Genomic DNA, 27,717 nt, shown 5'->3' with positions numbered 1-27,717 from the left:
CGTCAACTTACATCACAATGAATCATGTGTATTCAAAGTAGGAAAAGGTTGAGTCTGTGTTGGCATGGGCTTCAGTGTCACATTCTTTACTAAGCCCAATCTGGGCCCGGAAGTAGAACATTGGGTCGGATCAAAATGACCTAATGGTTACGTTATTGCTTGACAATTGAGCTTCAATTAAATGCTTTGTGCTTACAGTTAGTCAATCATTTCGGATTGCTCCTGATCCTATGAGACTGTTGCGGCAGCTAAGGAGGACCTTCGTTAGGCAGATCGGCCCATTTTGCAATAACGTTGGTTGGGCCGAATCCCTAAAACCCCGAAAAGCCCGAAAAAGATCGCATCGCCCTCTCGCCTGATCGGGGATGCAGGGTTGACTATTCGTTGTTCATTTTTATTGTTCTTTTTTCCTCTTTCATCGCCCTCGCTCACGCTGCCACTGTTCTGAAACCCATCTTTCCGGCGGGAATATCAGTGGCAGTCAATTCTCCGTCCTCATCCGACGGCCTGGTGTCAATCATTCAGTTCAGAACTTTAAAGACTTCAAAGTTTTATATGGCGCTGACTGTCTCTAGAAGGCTTTTACGTCGTTTTGGGTCTTTTTCTGCCTTTGGTCGTTATGAGTCTCCGAGTTTAACGAGCCGATCAATTCGTTCACCTCCTGGTAAATGATTTGTTTTATTTTTCTTTTTCTGTTTGGTTTCTTTATTTTTATTTTTATTTTTAATACATTCTATTTAGCACACTTTTAACAGATCTTTATGTGGCTTGTTCTGGGGATAACTTATTTCCATTAAAGGTAAGCTTTTGCTTTTCCACTGTCATTACTTCCTCTCATTTTGTTAATTTCGATTATAATTTTTTTTTCAAATATGTTTATGCATCGCTACTGAGTTTTAGAGTTGTTAGTATTCGTGTTAGTTTTAATGCTTTTTGTTGAGTCTCTATGTGATTGTTTTATTGTATTATGAATCGTGTTTATATATCCAGCTGCGAGTCTTTCAACTTTTCTTTATTTTCAAGTCTTTTGATGGTAATTTTCTTATTCAAACCCTTTGTGCTGTTATTCAATGTAGAGCGGTTTGTCTTTCCTTGCTTCTCGAAAGTTTTCGACTACTATTCTAACACCTGACTCGAGTGAAGGTGCTTTTCCTTCTGATTTATTGTTGAAGAAGACTGTGCTAACACCAGACATTACTATAGGTATGGAGAAGCATTATTTTTTTTTTTAGTCATTGCTTACAGATTTTCTTTTTTTCTTTTGATTTTTAGTTAATGGTGTTATAAACTTTGAATGACTAAAATAAATTAAATGTATTCTGCATAAGCGTCTAATTTGTGGGTTGTATCATGATGTAGGACTTCATCAAGATCTGGTGATTCCTGTAACAAATTTCTTTAATGAAGACAAGGGCTTCATGGTCTTGGCTGGCGATGTTTTTGATGTACCTATTAGGAAGGACATTATCCATCGTGTTGTAAGATGGCAGCTTGCAAAACGTCAGCAGGTACAGCTTAATCATTATGTTGAGATACCTGAACCACCTGTCAATGGGCCGGATAGTTTGAAAATTAAAAATGTTGTCCAATATCATCTAAACTCGAGATTATGTATTAAGAATAAGCAAGTTAGCTCATCAGATTTTATTTGTTTTGTTTTCCAACAACTTTTCATTTTTGGTTTTCCCCATCACTTCATATGAAAATATAAGTCATGGGCAGTTTATCTAGTTGATTGACTGGTCAACAGGGAACACATTCAACAAAAACTATTAGTGAGGTTAGTGGAACTGGAAAAAAGCCTTGGCGACAGAAGGGTACTGGTCGAGCTAGGCATGGGACATTGCGTGGTCCCCAGGTAATGCATTGTAATGCATTATCAATCTATTTAGTTAATTTTGAATTTTCATTGCTAATATATCATTGGGATGTTACCTGTGGACATTGATGATATTTTTGGATGGGTGACCAGTTCAGGGGTGGTGCTACAATGCACGGTCCAAAGCCCAGAAGCCATGCTATAAAGTTGAACAAGAAGGTGCGGCGGCTTGGGTTGAAGATTGCTCTATCTGCTCGAGCAGCCGAAGGAAAGGTAAGTCTCTCTGTCTCCCTCTCTCTGTTCCTCCGTCCTTCTTTCTCTCTCTCTCTCAAAAACACAGACACACACGTGCACATTGTGAGTTCAATATAATCAAGCATAGTGGTTGGTAGTATTGTGCACATTGTGAGTTAAATATAATCAAGAGCATGTATTTTGGGAATGTAGTAAAGTAATAATCAGCACAGATTTGATTTCTTTTAGATAGTTTTCTTTAAGAATGGGGAATCAATCTATGTATATTAGATTTCTACAGTAGTTTTTTACTGATAAATATATGAGTCACTAGCCAGTATGAAGTTATATTTGTCCTTGAGAGTTCATGGATAGTTAGAGTTGTTTCTGAGATTATATGAGCCAGCTTTAAAAGCCATCTTAGTAGGATTGTTGTGTGCGTTGCATTTATAGATTGATATCTCTTTTAGACTGAAGAGTGAAATAGATGCTGTTTCAGTAGTGAATCTTTTTCTTATCTTTTTCCATCTGCACTCCATTTCATTTGTTCTGTGAGGATGCTGGCATCCTGCAAAATTGAGTTTTGTTTATTTGCTCTATGGCAGTTATTTAATTCTCCTTTCAGTACAATTGTCATATAGCGGCTAATGTATTGCATGCAACTGAGAAATCCCCGAGTCTTTTTCTCGGTTCCTGGAGGTGGAATTTCTTGGAAGGCCCTTACTTTTTCAGGGTCAATATCTTTACCTCTTTAACTGACAATAAAACTCTTACTGATCCTGTCAGTTTAATTGTTTGTACTCCAGAAAGTTGCTTATTCCTTCTTTACTTTAATACTATGTTCTCATGACAAGTGGGTTGGTTGTGGGGAACTTTATTCTCTCTGGTCACCATTTTTTATCTCTCAGTTAAATGGTAAAAATATCATATTGGAGCTTCTTAAGTTCTCATCTTATACACATGCATTACATCATGTTTTTCTGTTGTGTTGGTAATCTGTAAAATTGTTTTTTTTTTCTTTTCCTTTTCTTTTAATTAAATGGTAGATTGTTTTTAGACTATTTTAATCATCATCATTGTTGGGTTTTATTATAGTATGGTGGGTTGATAAAAATTCCTTTTCCATCGTTATATTTTATGTAGTTTTCTAGAATCACTTTTCTTTGTTCTTATTTGCCTTTGGGTGTTCTGCCAATACTTATTTCTTCCTGCAGCTCCTGATATTCTCTTCATATATTGCTTTCTACTTGATGTGATTCATGAAATCTAACTCCGAAAAATTGCATAAATGAACAGCTCTTGGTTTTTGAGGATTTGGAGGTCCCCTCACATAAAACCAAGTTCATTGTGAACTATTACAATCAAATGGAAAATACGAAGAAAGTTTTGCTGTGTGATGGTGGCTGCATACATGAAAAGCTGAAGCTGGCTACTCAAAATCTACATTATGTCAATGTACTACCTTCAGTTGTAAGATCCACAACACAAAGCTTTCTTATTTATTACTACTTTTTAGATTTTGACTTCAAAAAGATTTGAATTATACCCAAAAAAATAGTAAAGCATCAGTGTTTGAAGTTTCTGACAGTAATTCATAGGGTCCATTTTGATAACTCCCAAGTCTACTTGAATCCAAAATCTCATGGTGTGTTGTACTTTTGAGTATCAATTAGTTATTATGACACTGTTTCTTTTGTCCCATACATTAAGCTTTTCCATATTATGCTTTTGCAGGGTTTGAATGTCTACAGCATCCTGCAGCACGACACATTGGTGATGTCTCGAGATGCTGTTAACAAGATTGTTGACCGAATGCACACGCCAATCAATCGTTGAAGCACTATCAATATTTTTGGCTGTATTCCTTTAGTCTTCAATGAGAGAATAGGAATCTTCAATTTATCTTCAAATGGAAAAAAGAACCCGAATAATTTGTACTTTTTCGTGTTAAAATATGCAAATGGATGCCAGGATTCCCTTTTCTTAGTATCAGCTTTGTGCTTTCAGCTAGGAATTTGTAGTTGAATTTTGGCGAAGCCCAATCACGACACCATAAGTTGTATATGGCAAATTGAGAAATCTTTACTTCGTCTGCATATTTGTCTATGTGCTGCTGTAGTGTAAAGGTTCGTTGGCTTTGAGAATGCTTCTTCACATGCTTAGTCTCCCAAGTACTTGAAACATGATTAACTTTTTCAGCATGTCAGCTCAAAATTGATGACTAAACTATTACCTTCAGGTCTTTTAATTGCCATGATAAATAAACCATTATGCTTGAGTGAAGTCAGTCTTTTTTTCATGGTTTAATTTATATCATATTAGAGTTTATGTAAATTAATTTCAGTAATTTATATGGTTGTAAATATCATGAGAAATAATTTTCCTAAAAAGAATAAAAAAGAAATTGTCATGATAAACTCATAAAAGTCAGCTTTGTATCATATCACAAAGTTGTACTGTCATATTAGTTATGTGTTACATGACACATAAGTATGGTAAATGGATATCCCAACTTGTTTCATAGGTCAATTAGAGAAATTTTCAAATGTGATTGTGTAAAACAAAAAAAATTCACATTATGATTGTAAATATCATGAACAATAATTTTTTTTTTTAAAAAATATTATAATAAACTCGTAAAAGTCAGTTTTGTATCGTATCACAAAGCTGTACTTCCGTATCAATTCTGTGTTACATGACAGATTAGTATGGTAAATGGATATCCCAACTTATTTCACAGGTCAATTAGAGAAATTTCAAATTGTGATTGTGTGAATTAAGAAAACTCCACATTAAGCGGATATGGAGGTAAGGCAAAATCCAGCGTTGTAGATGGCACTATGTGATTGGACAAAGGAAACGACAACTTTAGGTGGAAATCTAAAACCCAAAATCGGTTTGCCCAAATATTAAATAGAAATGCTATGAAAAGTACAAAACAGATAGATTTGAGTTGAATAATACAATTAGCTAAATAAATATTAAATGAACCTGACATATAAAGCACTGACACTGTAATTCAGCTCTGTATAGTGAGTGACACTCTCCTCCCCGCTTTCTCCCTCTTTCTCAATGAGAAGGATTTAGGGTTTCCGTTCGTTCCCAAATTCTAGTGTTTTAACCATTAACACCCTGCATTTCCACCGTTTGAGTAAATTCAAAATTTCCCATCTTCGAAAATCTCCTCCCCCCTCCCCCCCCAAAAAAAAAAGTCTTTTTGCTGTTAGTTTAGCTTAGAAAAAAGAAAAAAAAAACCTAGCTTTGATGGCAAAAACTAGACCAGGAATCCCAACCAAGACCAAAACTGGCAAAAGAGACCTTGAATCTTATACAATCAGAGGCACCAACAAGATTGTTAGAGGTACATATTCTTCAATCTGTCTTTTAAACTTATTTGAGCATTTGTATTATTGCTTGTTATTTCTATGTCTATTGTTTAAAAATGTGATTTTGTTGGAAAAGATTTGATTTTGGGGTAGTTTTGCAAATGGGTATTTCTCGTTGGTGCGTTTGCATGTTATATGGAGGTTAAGAAATTTTGCTTCAATGGTGTAGGAGATAATGTCTGATGGTTTTGCAGTCGGGGGCTGTGTTCTTTCTATGTTAAAACTTATGTCCATGTTTACGTTAACAAAGGCATTTTTTTTCAATGGTCGAGTGAATTTGAGGTGTTTTTGCATTTTGGTCCTTGTCACGTGTGTGTATGTATATATGTTCAGAGATATTAATGAATGAGTTTTTGTGGGTTTTTCAGTTGGGGATTGTGTGCTGATGCGACCATCTGACACTGGTAAGCCCCCATATGTGGCTCGAATTGAGAAGATTGAATCCGATGCTCGAAACAATGTTAAGGTACGTGTAAGGTGGTATTATCGCCCAGAGGAATCACTTGGAGGACGGAGGCAATTCCATGGTGCAAAGGAGCTCTTTTTATCGGACCACTATGATGTGCAGAGTGCTCACACAATTGAGGGGAAGTGTATTGTGCACTCTTTCAAGAACTACACAAAATTAGAGAATGTTGGTGCTGAAGATTACTATTGTAGATTTGAGTATAAGGCTGCTAGTGGGGGGTTTACGCCAGACCGAGTTGCTGTGTGAGTTTGTTTCTTTACTATTGTTTTTGAGTGGGATGTCGTATTTCAGTTGCGGTCATTGAGGAGTTTTATTATTTTGTTTTGAAGGTACTGCAAATGTGAGATGCCTTATAACCCGGATGATCTCATGGTACAATGTGAGGGGTGCAAGGACTGGTAATTTTATATTCTACTTGTTTGTGAAAAATTATTTTGGTAACAGTTATTTGGTGTCAGTTTGTTTTATAATTCATAGAAAATGTAGAACTTAAAATATTGGTTTACTGAGAAGTGCTAAGATCGGATTAGAGAAAGAAGCTTGAGCTTTTGCTTTCTCGATTTTTTATTGGTTCTCTATGCTTTGATTGCTGGATGGACTTTTGTTATTTTGTCATGATTCTGATTTGTTAATCCATCTCTTGGTTTAGGTTAAAATATGTAAATTTTTTCTGACCATTTAGATATGTGGTGATATTTATTTATTTATTTATTTATTAATTACTATTATTATTATTGCGGGTGATGATGAACAGTGGACTTTTTACTGTATAACAACCAGCCAACAAATGCGTCAAATTGTACTCTGTACTGGTCTGTCTCTGTCAATTTACTTATATAGTCTATAACTCAAAACTGTTTGTATGCCATTGTAGGTATCATCCTGCTTGTGTGGGCATGACCATTGAAGAAGCAAAAAAGCTCGAACATTTTGTTTGTACTGAATGTTCGTCTGATGATGACATCAAAAGAACCCAGAACGGATTTTCTTCTTCACCTGCAGCTGATGTCAAGGTGAGACTGGTTGCTGGCAGTTGTCTTTGTTTTCCTTAGTTGGGTAGTTATCCGTTTTGCAAACTTTATTTTATGGGCAGTTATTTGAGTGTCAAATTGAAAGTTGAGGAAAATAACGGATGGTGACTTCTAGAAATTTTAAAAAATGGAGGCTGGTTCTCTAGATATAGAGTGATTTTATTATTATTCAATTTAACTCTTTTACCAAATTAAAAGAAATTCTGGTCTCTCTTACAAAGGAAGTGCTCACTTTGTATTTACGGATATTTGGAATCAAGGAAAGGTCTTAAGAAATGTAATACAAGTAGATGGAATTGTTAGCAATTTAGGGTGTCAACAATTGATGCCAGTCTAAAGTATTGTTTACCGTGGTTATTAAATTCTTCACTGGGGTCTGAAATGCTGTGATTATTAGCTGTTTGGTGATGTGTTTTAAGATGAAAATTAGTGTAACAGTTGTCTCTGCCTATACATGGAAAGAATTTAAAGATCCAGGATCAAATCCTACTCACACCAAGGGGTTTATAGAGTGGGAGATGGTTACCATAAATTAAGTAGTCGATAACACTAGTGGTTTCCTGTGTAACGTAAATGTTAGATGGAGAAAGAGACGGACATTTTCGGAGCTGGTCGTCTTTCGTGATAAGTATGGTTCTCATTTGAATATTTACCCATTATCTCTGCAGTTGACTTTTCCATGATGTACTAAATCAGTGATATCTTATTACATTTGTTGATGATGGGAGTAGATTTTTCTTTGGTGATTCATTGAAGCTTAATGAGTTATAAGCATGATTTACCCTGTTCTATATCTCCCTTTCCTCAGTAGTAGAACTGCTTGTTTTTTAACATTAGTAGAAATCCAATAGTTTAATTGATGTTGAACCATTTACGCTTTATACTATCTTGTTACCCCCCCCAAAAAAAAAAAAATTACATTTAATTCTAGGAGATTGTTATCTTACATTATCATGTATCTTACATGATCATGTAACATAACTAAAGCCTTAATTCTATCTGTACCGCAATGGTGACATTATTTGATCTTTAATTTTGTTTCTTCTGATGTCTGGTTATTTCCTGTTTTTGATGTTGAAACATTTTAAAATGATTTGGATGTAAGCTTTTACATTGGTAGATATAATGGAACATCTGGCATGTAGTACTTAATTACCTGTCTTTTGGTGTAAGTATCTGAGACTGTGTGTATGTGCTTGAGTTTGATGGTAATGACGTCGGCAATGAGTTGTTTGAATGTTGGCACATGTTCACTTTGTAAAAAGTTCAATTCGCTAATTTATCTGTGATAACAATGTCCTTTTTATGTCTCCATGAGTCGGTAAGTATTCATTTGATTATGCCATGAAGATGATAAGTGATTCAAATGGCATAATGTATCTTTACATAGAAGGGAGAGTCGAAATGTCAAGCTTTCTGATATTTTCTTGTCTTACATAGATACATTATTGGTTAATGAAACCTTATGATATTTCTCCTCAGGTGGAGCCCAAGCGGCGAAAAAGATGAGTATATTTTGAGGGAATTCTGGTGCAACAGTGAGGCTACTCATCTTCCAGTTTTAGCTTGTAGAATGCTTTTGTGTAAGTTGTATAGTGCGGAACGCTATGTTGTGCTCTGGTCAGACTGGGTTCTGTTAGTAATGTGTTTATTTTGAGACAATATGTACCTATTCTAGGTTTAGGTGTTCGTTCTCTCTTTTCCGGTCTGTCCTGGGAGGATTCAATTGTAGCTCACTGACATTCAACTTTTAAACCCAGAAATTTGAGTTTCCAGTGTTTTCTGTGAATTGGCTGCCTCGTAGCCTTTTTTCCAAGTTATTTGTTTTCGACTATATGGTTCTTTTATGATGCTCTCACACAGCGACCATGATCCGTGCGTGCAGTCTTAAGTGCCGTTTGCTGCTCCAAGCCTATATTGAAGGATATATTAATTAGACTGGCTTGGGGGTGCTATACCATGCAAGAAGAATGATTGAGTAATTACCAAATGGGATTATGTGATAGAGATTTTTACAAGGAACTTGCATAACAAATTTTTACGGGGTTGTGGCTGTTACTCGTGAGTTGGCAAGGAAAACATGCACTGTTACTGATTGTCATTCCATGCGTAAGAGAATTAAAGAAATGTAACGGTCAACTTGAGCGGAGGCTAATTTTTCCCTAAACAACTCATGATAGCAGCTTTATTCACATTAACTGTGAGGGTAAGCACCACATGTTTTCTTAATGACGCATGGTCGTATGTGTGTGTGTGTGTGTGTGAATGGTCCTTAATCAACTTCAATATTTGTAATTAAACAGACCTTGCAAATTCAAGCCCCTCGCATAATTCCTCTGTAAACATGGCAAATAAGGCTAATATATCAGCTAATTCATCAAGCTGCGCAGCTCTTCTCGTCTTAGCCATCAGTTTTATTGGTTGCTTTGCGGAAGAGCGAGATATATATTTGGTCTTAATAGAAGGGGAACCACTTGCATTCCATGGCAGTGATGATAAAAGAAGATTCGATCTGAACAGGTAACATTTCTTTAGCTGTGTGTCATATGATTCAATAGGTTAATTGGTTGATCACTGCTTAATTTCATTTGCAATATTCATTGTTCACTACTCAATTTCATTGCTGAATAGTGATGCTTACAAGGGTCAGACAAAGCGGCTGATGGATTCTCATGACCGGATTCTACAAAGCACTTTAGAAATCGGAAGCTACAACAAACTATACAGCTTTAAATACACTGTTAATGGGTTTGCAGTCCATCTTACACCTACTCAGGTTCTTAATTTATTTAAAATACACTTTCTAATTAAAACACCAATTAATGCTTGCATGCTTGCTTGCTTTATTGTCTACTACTGTACCACAATGTGTGTGTATATATAATAATTATTCTCTCGTCAGGGAATCCTTATTTGATTAAATTGAAGATGTTTCTAACAAATATAAAAATACATATATCAATAAATTAGTAAATAAAAAATATAAATTTCATTAGTAAATAAAAAATATAAATTTCAATTTTTTAGAGATTATATTTTTTTTGTATGTTAATTTATTAAAATTTATATTTTTTTATTTATTAATAACATTCTCGCTCCGTTAAAATGAGGATATCCTCTATAATCAATTATTATATATACCTCTCCGTGTATATATATTCAAAAAAATAATTGGCAAAAATATATAACAGCTATATATATATCTAATTATGAAATTTCAGGCCAAGAAACTTGAAAATGCTCCCCAAGTGAAGTTGGTAGAGAGAGATAGAAGAGCCAAATTGATGACAAGCTACACTCCTCAATTTCTTGGATTACCACAAGGAGTGTGGACGCAAAGAGGAGGAGACAAGAATGCAGGTGAAGGGATAGTGATTGGTTTTGTTGACACAGGCATCAACCCTTCACATCCAAGCTTCGCTAATTACAATCCGTTTGAGCCGAATATTTCTCATTTTTCCGGCGACTGTGAGACTGGTCCTCGATTTCCTCTGAGCTCTTGCAACGGAAAAATTGTTTCAGCTAGGTTTTTCTCTGCTGGGGCTCAAGCTGTTGCTACTCTTAACACTTCTGTCGACTTTCTTTCGCCGTTTGATGCTGTTGGACATGGCAGGTAAGGTATTCATTCATGTTTATTTACTTGTGCTTTTAATCTAATTTATATATCTTTTCACTTGTTGCATACACTGATATTGAGAGATGAACATGTGTGTGTACACGTTAGCCATGTAGCATCAACTGCTGCTGGAAACGCTGGTGTTCCGGTGGTCGTCGATGGCTTCTTTTATGGGCTAGCCAGTGGGATGGCGCCATGTGCACGGTATGCCTTTCTATGTTTTTTCTAACTTATTTGAATGTTAAAAATATTTCGATATTAATGAATGCCTATATATGTTTATATATACATGCCTAGCTATTACTGTTAGGCAGCAAACCACGCACATTCATGCTGTTTGGCTACTGCTTAATTGATTGCACCTATAACTTTAATCCCCGTTTTTTTGCTGTCAGAATTGCTGTTTATAAGGCAATGTATCCAACAGTGGGAACTCTTGCAGATGTGATTGCGGCTATTGATCAAGTACGGACACAGCTAATTGGCTGCATTTTTTTTTTTTCTTGGGGAGCCTAGTTAAATTTATGCCTATATGCATGCATGTCCAGTGGCCGCGGGCAACTGCAAATTACAAAATTGCTTCTTTAATTTCAGCCATGCATTCATCAGGTCTCTATTATTATGATAAAATCTAAATGAATGCATTTTTAATTATAATTTTTGGTCTATATATACGAATATGGGAACAAGCAGGCAACAATGGATGGAGTGGATATCTTAACACTGTCCATTGGACCAGATGAGCCACCAAGAGATACGATCACCATGTTAGGTATTTTCGATGTCTTGATGCTCTTTGCAAGACGAGCCGGAGTTTTCGTGGTGCAAGCTGCTGGAAATCAGGGGCCAGCTCCATCGACTGTAGTGTCTTACAGCCCTTGGGCCGTAGCTGCTGCTGCTTGCACTACTGACCGAATTTATCCCGGTTCCCTCCTCCTCGGGAATGGCCTAAAACTTGGTGGTGTAGGATTGTCAGGGCCAACTTGTGGAAGACCGCTATTTCTTTCAAAGCTAGTATTGGCCAGGGATGTAATATTGAGGGTAAATGGGACATTTCCAAGGACTCCACAGTACATTGAAGAGTGCCAGTATCCGGAAGCATTTGAGCCCAGTCTTGTGCAAGGCAGCGTCGTCATTTGCACTTTCTCGGATGGCTTCTATAACCAGACTTCAACACTCACTGCTGTCATCAACACCGCAATAACTCTTGGATTCATGGGTTTTATTCTAATCGCAAACTCACATTATGGTGATTTTGTAGCGGAGCCAATTCCCTTCGCTGTTCCTGGCATTTTGATCCCAAAAGTCTCAACTTCAGAGGTAAGTATACTATATAAGCTATATATTAATGTTCTTACAAGCACTAATTAGTTGTTGTTTTCCAACCCATGCCAGCCGGATTACCATTTTAGAGAATTAATATTTTATTTACAGATTATTCTGCAGTACTATGAGCAGCAAACCCACAGGGATGAGAGGGGAGTTGCAATTAAATTCAATGCGCAAGCCGGCATAGGAGAGGGTAGAGTTGCCTCATTTGAGGGCCGGGCACCCATTGTTAGCAGATTCTCTTCAAGAGGGCCAGATTTTACAGACCTTAGCAGGAATCCTACTGACGTACTAAAGCCTGATGTGATCGCACCAGGGCACCAAATTTGGGCGGCCTGGAGCCCCGTTAGCGCCTTAGATCCTATGCTAACAGGTTAGGTAATTAAGCAGCATTAACAAATTGAGATAACATTAACTGTTTTATGATGCCAAGGTTTCAAATTACAAACAGAAATTGATCAAAATTGATTGCTTATATTAATGTTAGGATGCAATTTTGCACTGTTGTCTGGTACAAGCATGGCAACACCACATATTGCGGGAATTGCAGCTCTGATCAAGCAGCATAATCCTTCGTGGACACCGACAATGATTGCATCCGCCATCTCCTCCACTGCCACCAAGTATGATAACTATGGACAACTTATTATGGCAGAAGGATTTGAAATCACTAGCACATACAACTCCACTCATTTTGATTTCGGCTCCGGCCTTGTCAGTGCAACTCGTGCTCTTGATCCAGGCCTTGTTTTATCAGTAGGTAATCAACCCCCTTGCAGCATTCCTTATACTAGTTGGGATAGTTGTCTGGGTTTGCTTCAGTAACTCATGAGCAGATATTACATGATTTTGAAACAGAATTTGAAGACTACATCAGTTTCTTGTGCTCTTTGGCTGACTCTGACCCTGTTTCAATCAAGGCGGCTACTGGAATATGGTGCAATCATTCACTTAGCCACCCAGCGAACCTGAACCTCCCTTCAGTTACAGTTTCAGCAGTGGCAAAATCCCTAATTCTGCAGCGGAGTTTGAAGAATGTTGGGAACAAAACAGAGACATACTTAACCTCAGTTGTACATCCAAACGGGACAACAGTTAGCTTGTATCCACCTTGGTTCACTATAGCCCCACAGGGAACTCAAGATTTGGCCATACAATTCAATGTGACCCAAGCAATTGGCGACTTCAGCTTCGGTGAGATTGTTTTAACAGGAAGTTTGAATCATATTGTAAGAATACCATTATCAGTTAAACCAGTTTCGATATTCTAAATTAAAGTCAATACAATTAGTTTTGGTAAAATGATAGGAGAGCCTCAAAAAGCAACAAGCTTTGCATCTTTTCTATACCTGTATTAGGACATGGGTACTGTCCTAGATATTGGATAAAAAAATAATGGAAAGCAAAAGCAAAATTAATGAATAAAAATACATGCTGGAATTGGCAAAAAATATGCCCGTTTAGGCAAGCCGATTAATCTGTAGGACACATACACTCTTTACATCTTGGATACCGGTAAACGCTTCTTCCTTTTGACCTAGACTGGATGTGTTTAGTTTGTCGAACTGCCTTCCGAACTCGCTGTTCAAAGACTTTCCACTCTATAGTAGAATTCTTCACGAAGATCGCTGCAAGTCGTCTTTTATTTGGCCGTATTGTTGGCATCTTTCCTCCACCATAGTATATTCGATAACCAGATACCAATGATGACAACTGACTCCCCGAGTCTGTCATGGCAAATGCATTGGCAGCAGTGCAGCCAATAAAATCTAGTGCTGCTAGCTGTATAAGACATAAGCTTATCATAAATAACTCAAGAACAAAGTACTAAGTAATCAATATTGAAAAGATCTCGAGATTCATGAAATAATTTGTCAATGCATAGGAGCTGGTTTGACCTTAAGAGTGTCCTAATTTTCTCGGATAACAATCATTAACCTAGAATAATAAACATAATTGGTTCCTGGCATCTTACCTGAGATGAAAAGTTCTTGAATGGTTCGAGTTCCGTTGCTGAAAGCAAGTTCTCTTTAGTAACTAGATAAGGATATAAGCTGTTCAAAGCACCCAATCTTCGTGTCCCTCCATATATCTGTGCCCCCGCCACAAATACATGTGTCTTACGATTGAAACCAAGAGCAGCAAGCATCAGCACTGCTTCTTCAGGTGTCAATGGACAGAGGCCCTCAGACCTGATCTCAGCAGGAGAAGGTAACCTGCAACCAGTTGAATAATTTCCTTACATAGCAAATCACAGTAGTTACTCATTCCAAAAACACAAGGAACAAAACAATATGTCTTCACATGGACCTTAATAATAATGGCCAAGATAAACTAAAATAGCAACACAGTAAAAGTAAGAATATGCATACTTTGTTGTCTTCTTCAGATGTGCCAATGCAGGGAAATGAATTTCACGATATTTTTCCAATTCTTGTCTCTCTTCTTCTCCTCCACCAAATTCGCATAGAGAATGAGCTACCATGTCAATTTCAAACCTCAGATGTATAGCTAAATATCTAGATGCTTTCGCAGACTGACCCCGTTTTTCTTTCATGATGGAATCTGCATATGGACCAACAAGATAATGATCCAATGGGCCAGAATGACCTTCATGCTTACGCAACCTCCGAAGAAGCAAAGCACCGGTTTCTTGTATTTTAGGAGCAAATTGAAGCGCGTGGAAGTTACATCTACATCGAAGTCTCTAGATGATGTCTCCAATTAGATAGATCAAACTAAGAAAGAATAAGGGAATAATAACACTACAGAAGACCAAGTTTTGATGAAAAACTAATAATAATACTTACAACCTATAAAACTTGCATTTTGACTAGAATAACAAAGGGTACAAATTTACCTGCAACTGGAAAGGTATTGGGTCGAAGGCCAGACGATTCCCAAATCCAAGAAGATGGACAACTCCATTTCGAAGTAGAATAGGAAGAATGTTTTTCAAATAAAAACTTGGCTTGGACTCTTTTGGGATGTCTACATCTGTCACCTGAAACAGCATTTGAACAACACTATATAATAAGCACATTACTCATGCTACTATTGCATCAATGAGGATTGTACGAGTTTTGAGTAAGAAACTCACAACACTACCAATTGCCTCCAAATCTAACGACTGCAGCTTGTTCGGAAGTTCCTTCACCATCCGAATATCAGGAGTCAGGTAGTTAATAAAATGCTCCTCCTGATAGATATCGCTGAATTGGCTATGAAATTATGAAATTTAATATTGTTACTTCCTTACTTTCCATCTAGAACAAATACTTAGAATTTGAAATCAGCTAGGCATCCAAAATGCCACTAAAAAATTCAAAGTTGCTAAATGTGATTTAAAATGCAGATACAAATGTGTTGCCTGAAACAAAATCACTTTATTTAGGGCACAAGACTAATTAAAGTGAAATTACAATAGAAAGCTCACAACAAAGGGACAAATGAAATGTCCACACATTAATGATTAAAGATGCCACTTCTACAGGATGCCCTTAATACCAAGCCCAAAAACAGCAGATCACCACAAACCAAGTCTCAGAAAAATGTTAATCATTTGAAGTAAGGAAGGGCTTAAGGTTAGAGGAAATGAAGCAAATTATAAAGCTGAAATGATTAATGTAAGAAACCTACTTATGTGTTGATCCAGAAATTAGATGCAGCCACTCCAATTTCAATAAAAAAATTAACCAGAAGGAAGAAAAATGCAAACAATGAACTGCTAATTAAAGAACCAAGTAAAGGAAGGAAAGGAAGGGATATGTTACCTCACATCTCTCCAAACACTACTGTACATAAATTTGGGTACAACAAGAGTTGCATTAAGCAACCGTGCTAGGACAACAGCATTGCAAATCTGCTTACAGTAAGAACATGGTTTTAGGCAAACTGAATATGACATGAACAAAAAGTGTCACCACTTCAGAAGTAAAACTTGTGTATGAGAGAAAAGAGAAAAAAAATAATGTTTTTATGACATAAAAGAGATATAACAGAGGATGAAATTTGCATCACAAGCAGTACTTACAGCTACTCGCTGCTGGTTCATTCCACCATTTGCGGTGACCAAAATATATCCATTATTTCCCCCTGTTAATAACAGAAATTGTAGAGCAAAAGTCAGCAGCAGCGACTAATCCATCTATACTTTCTTCCAAGATACATAAATCACATTTTCACATAACTACCAAGTCCAAACGCGTGCACACACGTAATGGAGTCTCACCACTAGGTTCCCAGTTACGTTGATCGGCACAAGGCATCCAAGCTGAAGCAGGAACCACGGGCTCTCGCCACAAATCTTTTGGCTCACGTTTATTCTGTCCCTACATGCCAGTCAGCATATCTATCATCAAACAATAGAAACTAATTAAGCAGTTCAGTGAATAAAAGCAAAACTCTTAAGAGATGACAATTGATATGAAGCACCTCTGCCAACGCATGAGCAGCCAAAGCCAGCATCCTCCCATAAACACCATACTGTGACCTCTTCCCTTTGCCAAACTTTTTCAATTCTTTCTGCAGACATCATAACCATAAAACGAATAAAAACAACTAGCTCCTATTTCATCCACTAAGACTACACCCATCCGGATTCTTTATTTTTTTATTAAAAAATTGGGAGTGCATAAAACACCCGAGCAGTTGTGCTCTCATAATGAAGCAGAAGCATAACAACTATAAACAAAATGCTAAATGAATCAATTTCGATCCCTCACTACAACATATTGAACTATTCAAAGAAAAGCAACTAACTTTGAAACATTCAGTATAACTAATCCAACACAATGTGGCATACCTTTACTGAAACCGAAGAAGAATTAACAAAAGCATTGGTTTTTCGACCATGATATTGCAACCTTACAAGCATAAACCAATTAACAACGAAAAAGAAACAAATCAAACCAATCACACCCACTAAGCTCTTCACTCTCTTTCTTTTATACCAAGCCTTCTCCCCTTTCCTCTTCATTTTCTTTAAGAAACGGCTCGGCTCCATCCGTGGCGAGCTCTGACGGCTACTGGGCGTGCTAAGTGAACCCGAGAAGAAATTGCTGGCGCTTGACCGATCCAACGTCTCATGCTCTTTGTCGGATTCAATAAGCAGATGATTTGAAGACATTTATTAGTTTACGTTTTGAATTTGAGATTCGATTGGAGATAAATTTTTATTTTTTTATTTTTTGGCGTTCGAATTTGCGGGAAATGGAAGTTCCGGCAAGGTTCCGATGTTTGAGTAAATTTCGGTTGATGAATTGGCGGTTTTTGGCTAAGTGAACAAAGAAGCTGAGTTGAGTGGGATTTGACCTGAATGTTACTGTTCGTCTTTGCTTGTTGATTCAAATAAGATTATTTCTAAAATGGATATTATCGTTTGTCCGTCTAATTTTTTCTGAGATATCAAGTGGGTAGTAAGATAAAGTAAAAATTATATTTTATTACTTAATGTTTATATTATTCCAAAAAGGTTAAAAAGTTGATTTTACCATTAGAGTATAAAAGCTGATTTTATCTTTTAAAGGAAATAAATTATAAAAAAAAAATTATCATTTATCTATTAGAAGTTTTTTGACATATTAATTCGGGACCATGGTTTTTTAAAACTATATTTTACCACTTAATATTTAAGTTTGATCACTTTACCACTAAAATATTAAAAATAACTAAATACTTATTATAAAAGACAATTTTGTTCATTTGAAAAGAAAGAAATTACCCAAAAAAGTAGCGGTATATTTTTAAAAAATAATTTTTTTAAATTTTATAAACATATTGTTGTACATTCAAATATCAAATTTCAAGTAATGCAAGTCAAAAACTTCAGTTTTAATAATATCATTAAACACCAGTAACCTTAAGCCATTTTAGACACTACAATGGCAAACCAATACTCCAAATTTAACACTTCGTCATTCAAAAGTTGTGTTAATATTATTGGGTTCAACATGAAATTTCTTAAATGCCCTTATGAAATTAGTAAATTTTTAATTGTGTTAATATTTTGGTGGTAAAGTGATAACAAATTAAATATTATGTGGTAAAATATAGGGTTTAAGAAACCTTAGTACTGAATTGATATGTTTGAAAAGTTTTAGTGAACAAATGATAATATTTCTTTTATAATTGAACGGTCCATTTTGCCTTTAACATGAAATTTCTTAAATATCCTTTATAACATCAGTAAATTTTTAATTGCATTAATTTTTTTAGGGTAAAGTGATAACAATGTGAACATTAAATTCATTTTTTAACAAACCTTGATATTGACTAAATATGTCAGAAAAGTTTAGGTGGATCAAATGATAATATCCCCTTTTTTTATAATTTTATATATACATAACATAATCTAGAAAAGAAAATACATAAATACAAAAATTATTTATTTTATATATGGAAAAAATAATAGAAAATATGCTTTTTATTTTTGATATTTTAAAAAATAAACATCCCATCGTCAAAATGTGGTTGGAGTAGTTTAGTGGTTAGTTTAACGATTTTGATATAAATTTCAAATTTAACTTTAAGTATTATATAACAATATGCATAAATTTAAAATAGTACAAAATAAAAACTTAAAATAAAAGCCAATCGCAAAATTTATTCATAGACTCACATTCTCTACCAACCAACTCAGGTAAGATATTTATTCTAAAACAGTAATGCTACACATTCCAAATTTCTTATCCCAAAAAGTTATCCCAAATGATGTGTCATTAATTGAGTGGTTGATAATTATTTACAATATCCAAATAAATTAATTGTATTATCTCACCAACCAATTGATAAATGCCACATCATTTGGGATAACTTTTTGGGATAAAAAATTTGGGATGTGTAGTATTATTGATTCTAAAAAAGTTGTTAGTTACATATTTTGGATATGTTACACATACATACACACACGTACACACACAAATATGGTTGATCCAGTGAGGACCAATTTTATAATTTTACAGAATAGCCGTAAATTTTCACGACTTGCACCAATGTAATCAACGGACAACTGCTGTAATTTAAAATTGAAAAAAAAATAAAAAAAATTATTGGCACCCCTTTAAATACGTAATAAAACCCTTCCAGATATTTTACGACTTTGATTTTCAATAAAATTATATGAAAAGACAAAAATACATTTAATAAAACCCCACAAATTAAGCAGAGATAACCTTCTCTCTCGCTCTTTTTTTTTTTTTTTTTCACCGAAGAACTCCCTACACTCACACATATAACATAAGATATATATATATATATATATGTAGTGACAACTTTAAACTTTCGCCAAGTCTTAAATCGCACTAGTCTTTCGATCAGTATTTTCCGCTAGCTAGGATTAAGAAACATGCTTCTCAATGTGCTTTACTTATTTCTTTTTGGCTCTTTGTTTTAAAATTTCCCCTTCAAGATTTAATCTCACTTACGGACTTTTCACCTTTCAGCCATGTGCTCAAGCTTATTATTTATACGAGGAAAAGATGTTGGTATCCCTATTTTTTTTTTTTTTTTTTTGTCTTATGTGCTCTCAACTGCCATTGCATTTTTCATCCTGGAGATTTCTATGCTTGCTTTTAGTTTGTACAAAACCTTCCACATATATTCAATCTAATTCATGTCAACTTATCCTTCCCCATTATAGATGAAGAGAGAGTGTCTGTGCTTGATCAGGAGGAGCACGTTAAGGAATTTATTGAAGGAATTAGTGTTATTTTTGAAACTAACGGAGTTATATATATAAGAAACTTTTACAATTTTTATATAAATTTAATGGGATAAGCGCTGTTTTGAGGAGAGTGAATAGTCAACTCGACTCCACGCAGCAAAGGGCTTCGGTTCCTGTTTGAATTGACTCCCTTCCTTTGTGAAAGTTGTTCCATATTCACTATAACGATGATAGTTTGATAGTTTCAGTTCCCATTTCGCTTACGTCCCTTCAATTTAAATCCCGCAATCAATTTCTCTATCATCCCTTCAGTTTGAAAATACTTGTTATTTGCTATATTATGAAAAAAAGAAAAAGAAAAAGAAAAAGAGAGAGAGAGAGTAGGTGATCAATCGACCTCACAATTACACACGTTTCCAATATGTTTTAATCTAATTTTATATTAATATTTCAACATAAGAGTAACCATAAATCGTAAATCAAATGGTACCAAGTATAAATCATCAATCAACAAAAACATCAAAAATTTCTCACCGCCTGTTGCTTTATAATTCCACAATAAAATTATAGAATTTTCCTTTCAGTCTAATTTCAGCTTTCTTTACCCATTTAACGAACAAATATTTTTATATAAATTAAAAAAAAAAAATTATAGGCGCACGCGGAACAGGCCTGCTTGGATTCACCGACATCTTAATGTTCACATTTTCTTTTACAATCTGTCCCATACCGGGCTCTCTCACTTTCACACGTGTTTTGTCTTCATGGAGTTGTTGCCTAGCTGTCCACCTTTCCTATCCGAATCCAAACAGCGCACACATGCTGGTTAGCTGGCAATGTCTGAAAAACGGGCACGTTCTACAAGTTTGGTCTATTCGAGAAAACCATGTGAATGAAAATTCAGTGTGGGGAATTCGCCCCAAGCCGAAAGGCAAAAGAAGTTGCCGTATTTCACATATTACAAGTCATGGAAATTTATTATTATGCCGCAAACATCTTGAATGTTACATCGAGATATCCGAAGAAAAATTTAAATTACAACATCGAGCAGCCTTTCCAGCTAAATATAATTATATACCTTAATTTGCATTGTAAGTCGAAAATTGTAGTTGAATGTATGGGACATAATTACATATCTTTTCGATCTGCCTCCGAAACCTTTTAGCATCTTTTCCGCTTAATCTGGGTTCTTCAAATCTCTCCAGACACTGCCATTGTGTGTTCAAAGTTGCAAAGTTCGCTTTCAACTTCAACACGGTTGCTACAGTTAAAATGGCGTGTCAATAGCCTCGTGATCTGGGGTCCTATAGGAAAATCCTGATTCATCGCTGGACCGCCTTTTCACTACACTTGCCCTTTGTACTAACCGTACCAGTGCTTGCACAACTTCAGACATGGGAGGTCGAAACTCGGGTTCCGGCTACAAAGAATAAACAAAATTTAGATGAACATTCCTCAATAGCATAAAAGTCTCTTCTTTTTTAGTTCGACATAACTCCTCCGTTACAACTATAAGACATATTTTATTCCAAAAGCTTGATGCCTTAAAAGCTAAGCTCAATAAAGGGTTCACCTGAACACAGAGAGCAATAATGTCGGCAAAACGTGACAGAGACTTTGCAGGATACATGCCGTTCAAGGCAGGATCAACCATTTTGGCCAACGCATCTATATCATGTAGCTGCGGAGTAGCCCATCTCACAAGTGACTGCTCTGATCTTGGCCTTGAACTAAACAACAGGGAAAACAAGAATCGCAACACCACACATGTAAACCAACTTCCAGAAATTGCAAACAGCATTATAACAATTCAAAGGGCGAAAATACAAAATAAAATAGGACATTGTTTACCTGTCCAGTGGCTTCCGACCAGTCAAAAGCTCTAACATAACTACTCCAAAACTGTACACATCGCTTTTTACTGTGTATATTCCGGACAAGGCAAATTCAGGAGCACTGTAACCAAATGCACCAACCATCTGTGTTGAAACCTGTCAAATGTGAAGAGAACGGAACTTGTCAACCTAAACTATGGCAAAAAGATAAAGGAAAAGCAAGTCCCCAAAATATGAAATTGTTAGCTTGTTCCAGTTATCACCTGTCTCTCAGTGTTTGGTGTTAGAGCAGCCAAACCACAATCTGACAAGTGGGGATTGAGCTCATCATCAAGTAAAATGTTTGCCGACTTGAAATTTCTATGTACAACTGAAGGCAAGCACACTTCATGCAAGTACCTGATAGACAAAGCTGTTGTTTAGTACGGAAATGCACCTCAAACCAACCATAGATCCTTTAGTGTAGCAGAACGAGAGAGGGAGAGGGAGAGAGAGAGAGAGAGACTTAAAATGTCATACACATGTAACATACTCTAAAGCCCGGGCAGTGCCTAGTGCCACTCGAACGCGTGCATTCCAAGTCAGGTTCTTGCTGCTATCATCAGCAAAGTGCAGCATATCATGGAGGTTACCATTTCCAACATATTCATAAACCAGAAGACGCTGGCCATGCTCTGCACAATATCCAGCCAGTGTAACAATGTTTGGGTGCCTTAAGCGTGACATATTAGAAACAGCTTCCAGAAAGTTATCTTCCTCCTGTAATGACAATGCTGCATTGTCGATCTTCTTAACCGCCATGATCTAGTTCAAGCCAAACACAAAATGACTAGATCATTACCGTAATATAAATGGAACATGACGGTAAGAAATCATCAAAAGACATGATGTGATGGTACTGCCAGAAGCTAAACTAAACTGTTAAATAGATATCGTAATCACATGATATATCACCAGAAATTACTAATAGGCGAGAGGTGTATGTTGAAGGAAACCACCCGATTCCCACTGCAGAAGCAACTCCTGAGTGGAGATCGCAGTCACTAACAAAAACTTTTGCACCCGTCTAATCATTATGGTACATGGGAAAATAATTAATTTCACACACAATATATTGATGGTAATGACAGATGCTAACTAGACTGTTAAATAGATATCATAAACACATGAAATATCACCGGAAACTAATAATAGGCAAGAGGTGTATGTTGAAGGAAACCACCCGATTTCCACTGAAGAAGCAACTCCTGAGTGGAGATTGCAATCACAAACAAAAACTTTTGCACCCCTGTCTAATCATTATGGTCCGTGGGAAAATAATTAATTTCGCACGCAATATATTACCTTCCCATTAGCAAACTCTGCTCTGTAAACACGACCAAGTGAACCTTCACCAATAAGAAATTCTTGACTAAAGCTATTTGTAGCTGTTTGGAGAGAAGCAACGGTATATGAAGTAGCAGTTATAGGTGACTTTATTTTCTTTAAGGATCCACTTTTTGCCACCCTCTCAATCACCAACTTTTCAGCAGGTGGAGGTGTCAGATCAGTGACAGCGGCTACACTTTTTACCCGCTGCTCATGCATCTCGGTATTCACTGCAAAAAGAAAGTAGATTCCAAAGCCAAACAGTCAGGATTGTGGCAAAAGAGCTGCAAGCTCCAATTTCTTAACAACTGCAGTTCAAAGCAACCAACATGAAGCAGAAATTATAAATTTTACAGAGCAATTAATTTAGGTAGTGCAGCTAATTAAATTGCTCAAATATACATCACCGATTTAAATCAGACAAGAAGAAATTTGTCATGCTCAGGAAACTCTTACAAATTATTGTATACGACTCCAATAAAGAAATTATAGATATTTGAACCATACATGACTAGATATTGTAAAAAAGTATATATAGCCAAAGAATCAAACTAGAAAAAGGAAGGCAATATTTCAGGAGAGGGAAACAAAAAATAGGGAAAAGAAAACCTACTGTTATTTGTGCTGACAGGGAGACTTCCCGCAGAACTCCTTGCACCACTTACTTTTCTTCTATTCTTCCGAATGCAAAAATAAAGGGCAAGTAGCGCCAGCGCAACCAAAAACACAGCACCCAGAACTATGCCGACAATAGCTCCAGCTGGCAATTCCTTGTCTGAACTGGATGACTGGCTGCCTGAAGGTGAATGTGAGCCTTGTCGATGACTTCGATTATTGTGAGATCTACCAGAGGGAGGTGCAGTAGATGGCGGAGGTGGTGGAGCAGGACCATTGTCGAAAGAATTTCCGTCATATCTAATTTATTTTCAACAACTAAGTTAATCATGATGCTACAGCGTAAATATTACCTAAATGTAAAAGAAAGACTAAGAGAGAGGAAATAATCAGCGTAAAAGAAACATAATTAGCAAAAGCTTACATAAATGTCCGGATTGAAATGAGTTCCCGAGGTATCCAACCACTGAAATGATTGTTTGCCACATTTCTGTTGGACAAGGGGTGAGATAAGAAAAGATGGAAAGATAATACAGTACCAACTTCAACTGTAAAATAATAACAACTTACAGAGTAGTCAAAGGCAAGCCCGAAAAGACATTAAGAGAACCAGTCAATTGATTGTTCTGCAGATAGCTGCCACAAATTCAGAGATCATTAGCACTCACGTAGAAATTCAAAAATATTGCAGCCACTTTTCCCCTTGAAAGAAAGGAGAACTTTACTCACAGCGAAGAAATATTGGACAATGAAATAAATGAATTCGGAAGATCTCCAGAAAAATTGTTGAAAGAGAGGTCCCTACATCATGAAGCAAGATAAAAAAAGTGTGCAATGCATTTAGGAAAAGTGTTAAATGCAAGAAAAAACCAACAGGTGCAATTTATTAAAAAAAAAATTGCAGATTATCTTAGTGGGTGTTCACAAGTGAAATAAGTCAAAGCGTGCATTTTTGAGCATGAAGTACAATGCTCCATGTACAAACAGCATATCGAACCAATCTTCAATGATTTATTTTGACAGCCAATAGCCCAATATGCTATTGAAATCAAGGCTGACAAAATAATGACAACAGATTTGTATTGAAGTTAGATGTCTTACAAGGTTGCGAGGCCAGCAAGATTACCAAAAATGTCTCCGATTGACTGGGTAAGCGAATTACGGCTAACATTCCTAAACCATGGGATTGTTCAATTAGGCAATAAGAAACATTCAAAACTGCAACTGAATGCCAACCAATTTCATATCATTCAAGAAAACCCACTTACAAATAAGAGAGTGAGACCATGCTAGCAATAGAATAAGGAAGATTCCCACTAAAGTTGTTGCTTGCAAGATTTCTGCATAACGATGCAGAAGAATCAGGGCATCAAACAAGTCCATAACAAATTCAAAAAATAAAAATATATCAGTAACCATTAGAAACATTACAGGCTGGTAAGATTTGGAGGTAATTGATATGGGATCGTGTCATGAATGCTGTTGCCACTCAAATCACTACACAAAGTGAATACTCAAATAAAATTAGCAACTTATTAAGTTATTAATCAATAGCAAGCAAAACCAATATCATTCCATACAGCCAATGAAGGGAAGGAAAAAGAAAAGCTCACAATTTTCTCAATGACAGAAGATCTGAAAGCAGGTATCCCATTGTTCCACTGAGTCCTAACCCAGAAATGTCACTGTTACAAAAATAACAAATAAGAATCATTAGCACATCAAAAGCTTATTAAATCACAGCAGAAACTTCAAAAAATTAGAAGGCAGCATTTTTTTTTTTTTTGGTTAAAATTTATTCATACATACATGGAAACGACAGCTGATCCCTCACAAGCTACCCCTTTCCACGACTCTCCACATGGATCACCTTCATTGCCTTTCCAATTAGTTAGCACTGAAGGACTGTTTAGCGAAGTGTACAATACTTGAAGTGCTTGAACTGCAGAATAAATAAATAAAACTAACCATTTATTTTATAAGAAAAACTGTTACTCAATATGTTTTCGTCATTCTTTAAGACCCCAAGTTGATTTTTTTCTAAAGGAAAAAAAAAACACACACACACACACACAAACAAATAAAACATTAAACAGAAAAAAAGGCTCAAACTTCATTAAACCTTAGTTTCCGACATTTAGCCGGAACGGAACAGAACATAAAAGGATTAAACTTTAAACAGAAATCTAAATGACAAATAAAACTTCACCAACGTCAAAGCTCATTTTTTGGCTTTAGCTCATACCGATCACCATCACATAACTAAAGCGATCAATCAAACACAAAAACAAAAACAAAACAAAAAAAAGCAAACAAAGACTAAAAGAAAAATCCGATCAAATAATTTAAGAAAAAGTAAAAAAAAAATCAAATACCGTCAGAAGAATCAGTAGTGCATTGAACAAGAGACAGAGTTAAGAAGATCGACAGGATCAACACGAAGGCATCGATCAAACGAGATGTGGAAAAGGGAAGGGGAAAAACGGCGGTGTATTGAACAGCCATTGTGGTTATGGTTCTGGTAGTTTGAGGAGTTCAGTTCAGTGTTGAGAGAGGTGAGGATTAGGCGTGGTGAAGTGCATGATAGAGTAACGTGGATTCGAAAGAGAAGAAGAAGCTGAGGTTAGGGATAGGGGGCAAGTAGAAGTTGTTGAGAGGCATTGCTGTTGGCCGTTGGTGTTAAAGAAGGAGGAAAGATTCGAAGCTTGAGAGTAGTAATGAAGAGAGAGTGTTTGATTCTTGCTCATTTGCTTAGTTGTCGGCGAAAACAGGAGATTGAGTTTTTATCCTATAAAATAAATAATAAAAACATTTCGACGGAAGAAAATAAACCGTAGAATGGAAAGATTGGCCCGGAGTTGGTATAAATTGACACTTTTCAGTACTCAGGTCAGGCAGGTCTTTTTCTTACTTTATCGCGATCTCCTACATTCGATTGCATTTCCTTTTCTTACACTTCGTTAACACTTTCTCCACGTCGCAACTCTATATTCTGAATTTTTTTCTCGTACATACATTTTATTTTTAATAATACTTGTACGATTGATGATAAGATATTTTAAAAAAATAAATAGTAACGTAAATTAAGAGATTTCAATTTCTTTTCAACCAAAATAAACTTATCTTATAATTTCATAGATGTAAAATAATCGAGTTGTTTAATAAAAAATGTTAGTACAAGATTATGTTGAATTTTGTATGAAAAAAAAATGAAATTTTATAGAGGTAAAAGTATATGTATTCTATAATATGAATATAAAATTATATCACATTGGCTAGTTATATTTTATTATATTATAATAATTAAATAATTTTACTTATTTTTAAATTTATAATTTAAAACGTGTATATATGTTGTATTATGAAAGAATTATGTAAGGTACTTTGCACTATAATTATAAAATTTATTTTTCAAATCAAAATGATTTTGGTATTGCAAAAAACAAATCAATATATAGGATCAATAACTTGTTTAAAAATGTGTAAAATTATTTTTCTGATTTTAAAGTTGCATGTGAGCCTAAATTTTCTGATTGGCTAACTGAGGTGAGTTTGACCAGGACTAGGAGTGCGATTACCAGCATCCGAAATTATCGCAGTGGATCGAAAACTACTTGGTGTAACAAAACGATTACACGAGTATTGACATTTGACAACAACGGATTTTGGTGAAAAGTCACAGATACCCTCCCAAGTGGGGTATTATTGCGGTGATATCATTGATCCTCCGCCTTTTGTGCTGGTGCGAGGACAAATCAAAAGGGGCACCGTATCTGAGGCCTGAAGGCTGAAACTGAGCTCTGGGCTCTGGAAGACAGATTGGGACTAGCATTTATGGAATTTGTGAAAATGACTAAAATGTCCACTTGTGGGCTGTGGGGACTTCAACTTTGAAACTTGACTTTTGGAAGTGACAACAAAATGCTTTATTACAAAGTACTTGTAGAAAATTATTTTGGTGATTATAAAACACATGGCCCCAAAAACGATATATGTATGACCAGAAAAGGTTGTGTATTCTCACAACGTCAAATGACTTACGCTGCCATGTGGGTTCGTCGGCCGAAAATGACATTATATGTTAATGAATTTAATACAACACACCTTATATATATATATATATAATTTTTTAATATGTAATTTATGTCCCCAAAAAGAGGAATAACCTTTGGAAATAAATAAAGGAAAAATTGTTAATATCTCGTAAATAAATGTAAATTACTTATCTTCCTACTATTATTTTTATGATATCCAATAATTTTTTTGACATAAAAAATTTAAAGAAAAATTAGGATAAATGAATTATTTATTTGGCATTTCATCTTAAGAATACAAAATATATATTTATTATA

The 27,717-nt window shown here is 35.7% G+C and overlaps 5 protein-coding genes across 13 annotated transcripts; 3 read left to right on the top strand and 2 right to left on the bottom strand.

Moving 5' to 3' along the window:
* The first annotated feature begins 349 nt into the window (after positions 1-349).
* Positions 350-4,149, top strand: LOC102614390 (uncharacterized). The gene is made up of 8 exons (XM_006467311.4): positions 350-664; positions 756-799; positions 1,077-1,203; positions 1,360-1,508; positions 1,751-1,858; positions 1,973-2,092; positions 3,350-3,523; positions 3,788-4,149. Exons 1-8 carry the CDS (start codon positions 556-558, stop codon positions 3,887-3,889), a joined length of 933 nt encoding a protein of 310 aa, XP_006467374.1. The 5' UTR covers positions 350-555; the 3' UTR covers positions 3,890-4,149.
* An 858-nt stretch (positions 4,150-5,007) lies between these two features.
* Positions 5,008-8,728, top strand: LOC102614676 (chromatin remodeling protein EBS). The gene is made up of 5 exons (XM_006467312.4): positions 5,008-5,414; positions 5,808-6,150; positions 6,238-6,306; positions 6,783-6,921; positions 8,422-8,728. The coding sequence occupies exons 1-5, from the start codon at positions 5,318-5,320 to the stop codon at positions 8,446-8,448; spliced, it is 675 nt and encodes a 224-aa protein (XP_006467375.1). The 5' UTR covers positions 5,008-5,317; the 3' UTR covers positions 8,449-8,728.
* Positions 8,729-8,873: 145 nt separating this feature from the next.
* Positions 8,874-13,155, top strand: LOC102615452 (subtilisin-like protease SBT2.4). Of its 5 annotated transcripts, none has more exons than XM_025094419.2 (10): positions 8,874-9,145; positions 9,243-9,459; positions 9,571-9,715; positions 10,161-10,552; positions 10,664-10,759; positions 10,951-11,020; positions 11,249-11,875; positions 11,990-12,257; positions 12,372-12,640; positions 12,805-13,155. In XM_025094419.2, exons 2-10 carry the CDS (start codon positions 9,284-9,286, stop codon positions 13,153-13,155), a joined length of 2,394 nt encoding a protein of 797 aa, XP_024950187.1. In that variant the 5' UTR covers positions 8,874-9,145; positions 9,243-9,283. The 5 variants fall into 5 exon arrangements, with proteins under 5 accessions (XP_024950187.1, XP_006467378.1, XP_006467379.1 ...); XM_006467315.4 differs by having other exon boundaries at positions 12,372-12,644; positions 12,743-13,155; XM_006467316.4 differs by having other exon boundaries at positions 12,743-13,042.
* Positions 13,156-13,298: 143 nt separating this feature from the next.
* On the bottom strand, positions 13,299-17,261 carry LOC102614980 (O-fucosyltransferase 15-like). Of its 4 annotated transcripts, none has more exons than XM_006467313.4 (10): positions 16,689-17,261; positions 16,319-16,408; positions 16,116-16,215; positions 15,918-15,979; positions 15,658-15,746; positions 14,985-15,105; positions 14,745-14,888; positions 14,257-14,591; positions 13,860-14,100; positions 13,299-13,666 (listed from the first exon to the last, which is right to left on the bottom strand). In XM_006467313.4, the coding sequence occupies exons 1-10, from the start codon at positions 17,010-17,012 to the stop codon at positions 13,358-13,360; spliced, it is 1,815 nt and encodes a 604-aa protein (XP_006467376.1). In that variant the 5' UTR covers positions 17,013-17,261; the 3' UTR covers positions 13,299-13,357. The 4 variants fall into 4 exon arrangements, with proteins under 4 accessions (XP_006467376.1, XP_006467377.1, XP_052288533.1 ...); XM_006467314.4 differs by having other exon boundaries at positions 16,116-16,209; XM_052432573.1 differs by having other exon boundaries at positions 16,116-16,235; positions 16,689-16,747.
* A 3,242-nt stretch (positions 17,262-20,503) lies between these two features.
* On the bottom strand, positions 20,504-26,196 carry LOC102615953 (protein STRUBBELIG-RECEPTOR FAMILY 8). 2 transcript variants are annotated; one of them, XM_006467317.4, is made up of 16 exons: positions 25,741-26,196; positions 25,175-25,307; positions 24,979-25,050; positions 24,797-24,862; positions 24,634-24,705; positions 24,467-24,538; positions 24,095-24,166; positions 23,936-24,001; positions 23,790-23,855; positions 23,364-23,665; positions 22,727-22,980; positions 21,915-22,186; positions 21,646-21,781; positions 21,399-21,538; positions 21,121-21,277; positions 20,504-20,967 (listed from the first exon to the last, which is right to left on the bottom strand). In XM_006467317.4, the coding sequence occupies exons 1-16, from the start codon at positions 25,868-25,870 to the stop codon at positions 20,815-20,817; spliced, it is 2,163 nt and encodes a 720-aa protein (XP_006467380.1). In that variant the 5' UTR covers positions 25,871-26,196; the 3' UTR covers positions 20,504-20,814. The 2 variants fall into 2 exon arrangements, with proteins under 2 accessions (XP_006467380.1, XP_006467381.1); XM_006467318.4 differs by lacking the exon at positions 24,095-24,166.
* Positions 26,197-27,717: the final 1,521 nt, after the last annotated feature.

Source organism: Citrus sinensis, chromosome 2 (genome assembly GCF_022201045.2).
Source record: "Citrus sinensis cultivar Valencia sweet orange chromosome 2, DVS_A1.0, whole genome shotgun sequence".
NCBI classification, from domain to species: domain Eukaryota; kingdom Viridiplantae; phylum Streptophyta; class Magnoliopsida; order Sapindales; family Rutaceae; genus Citrus; species Citrus sinensis.
This window is presented reverse-complemented; position numbering and strand designations above follow the sequence as displayed.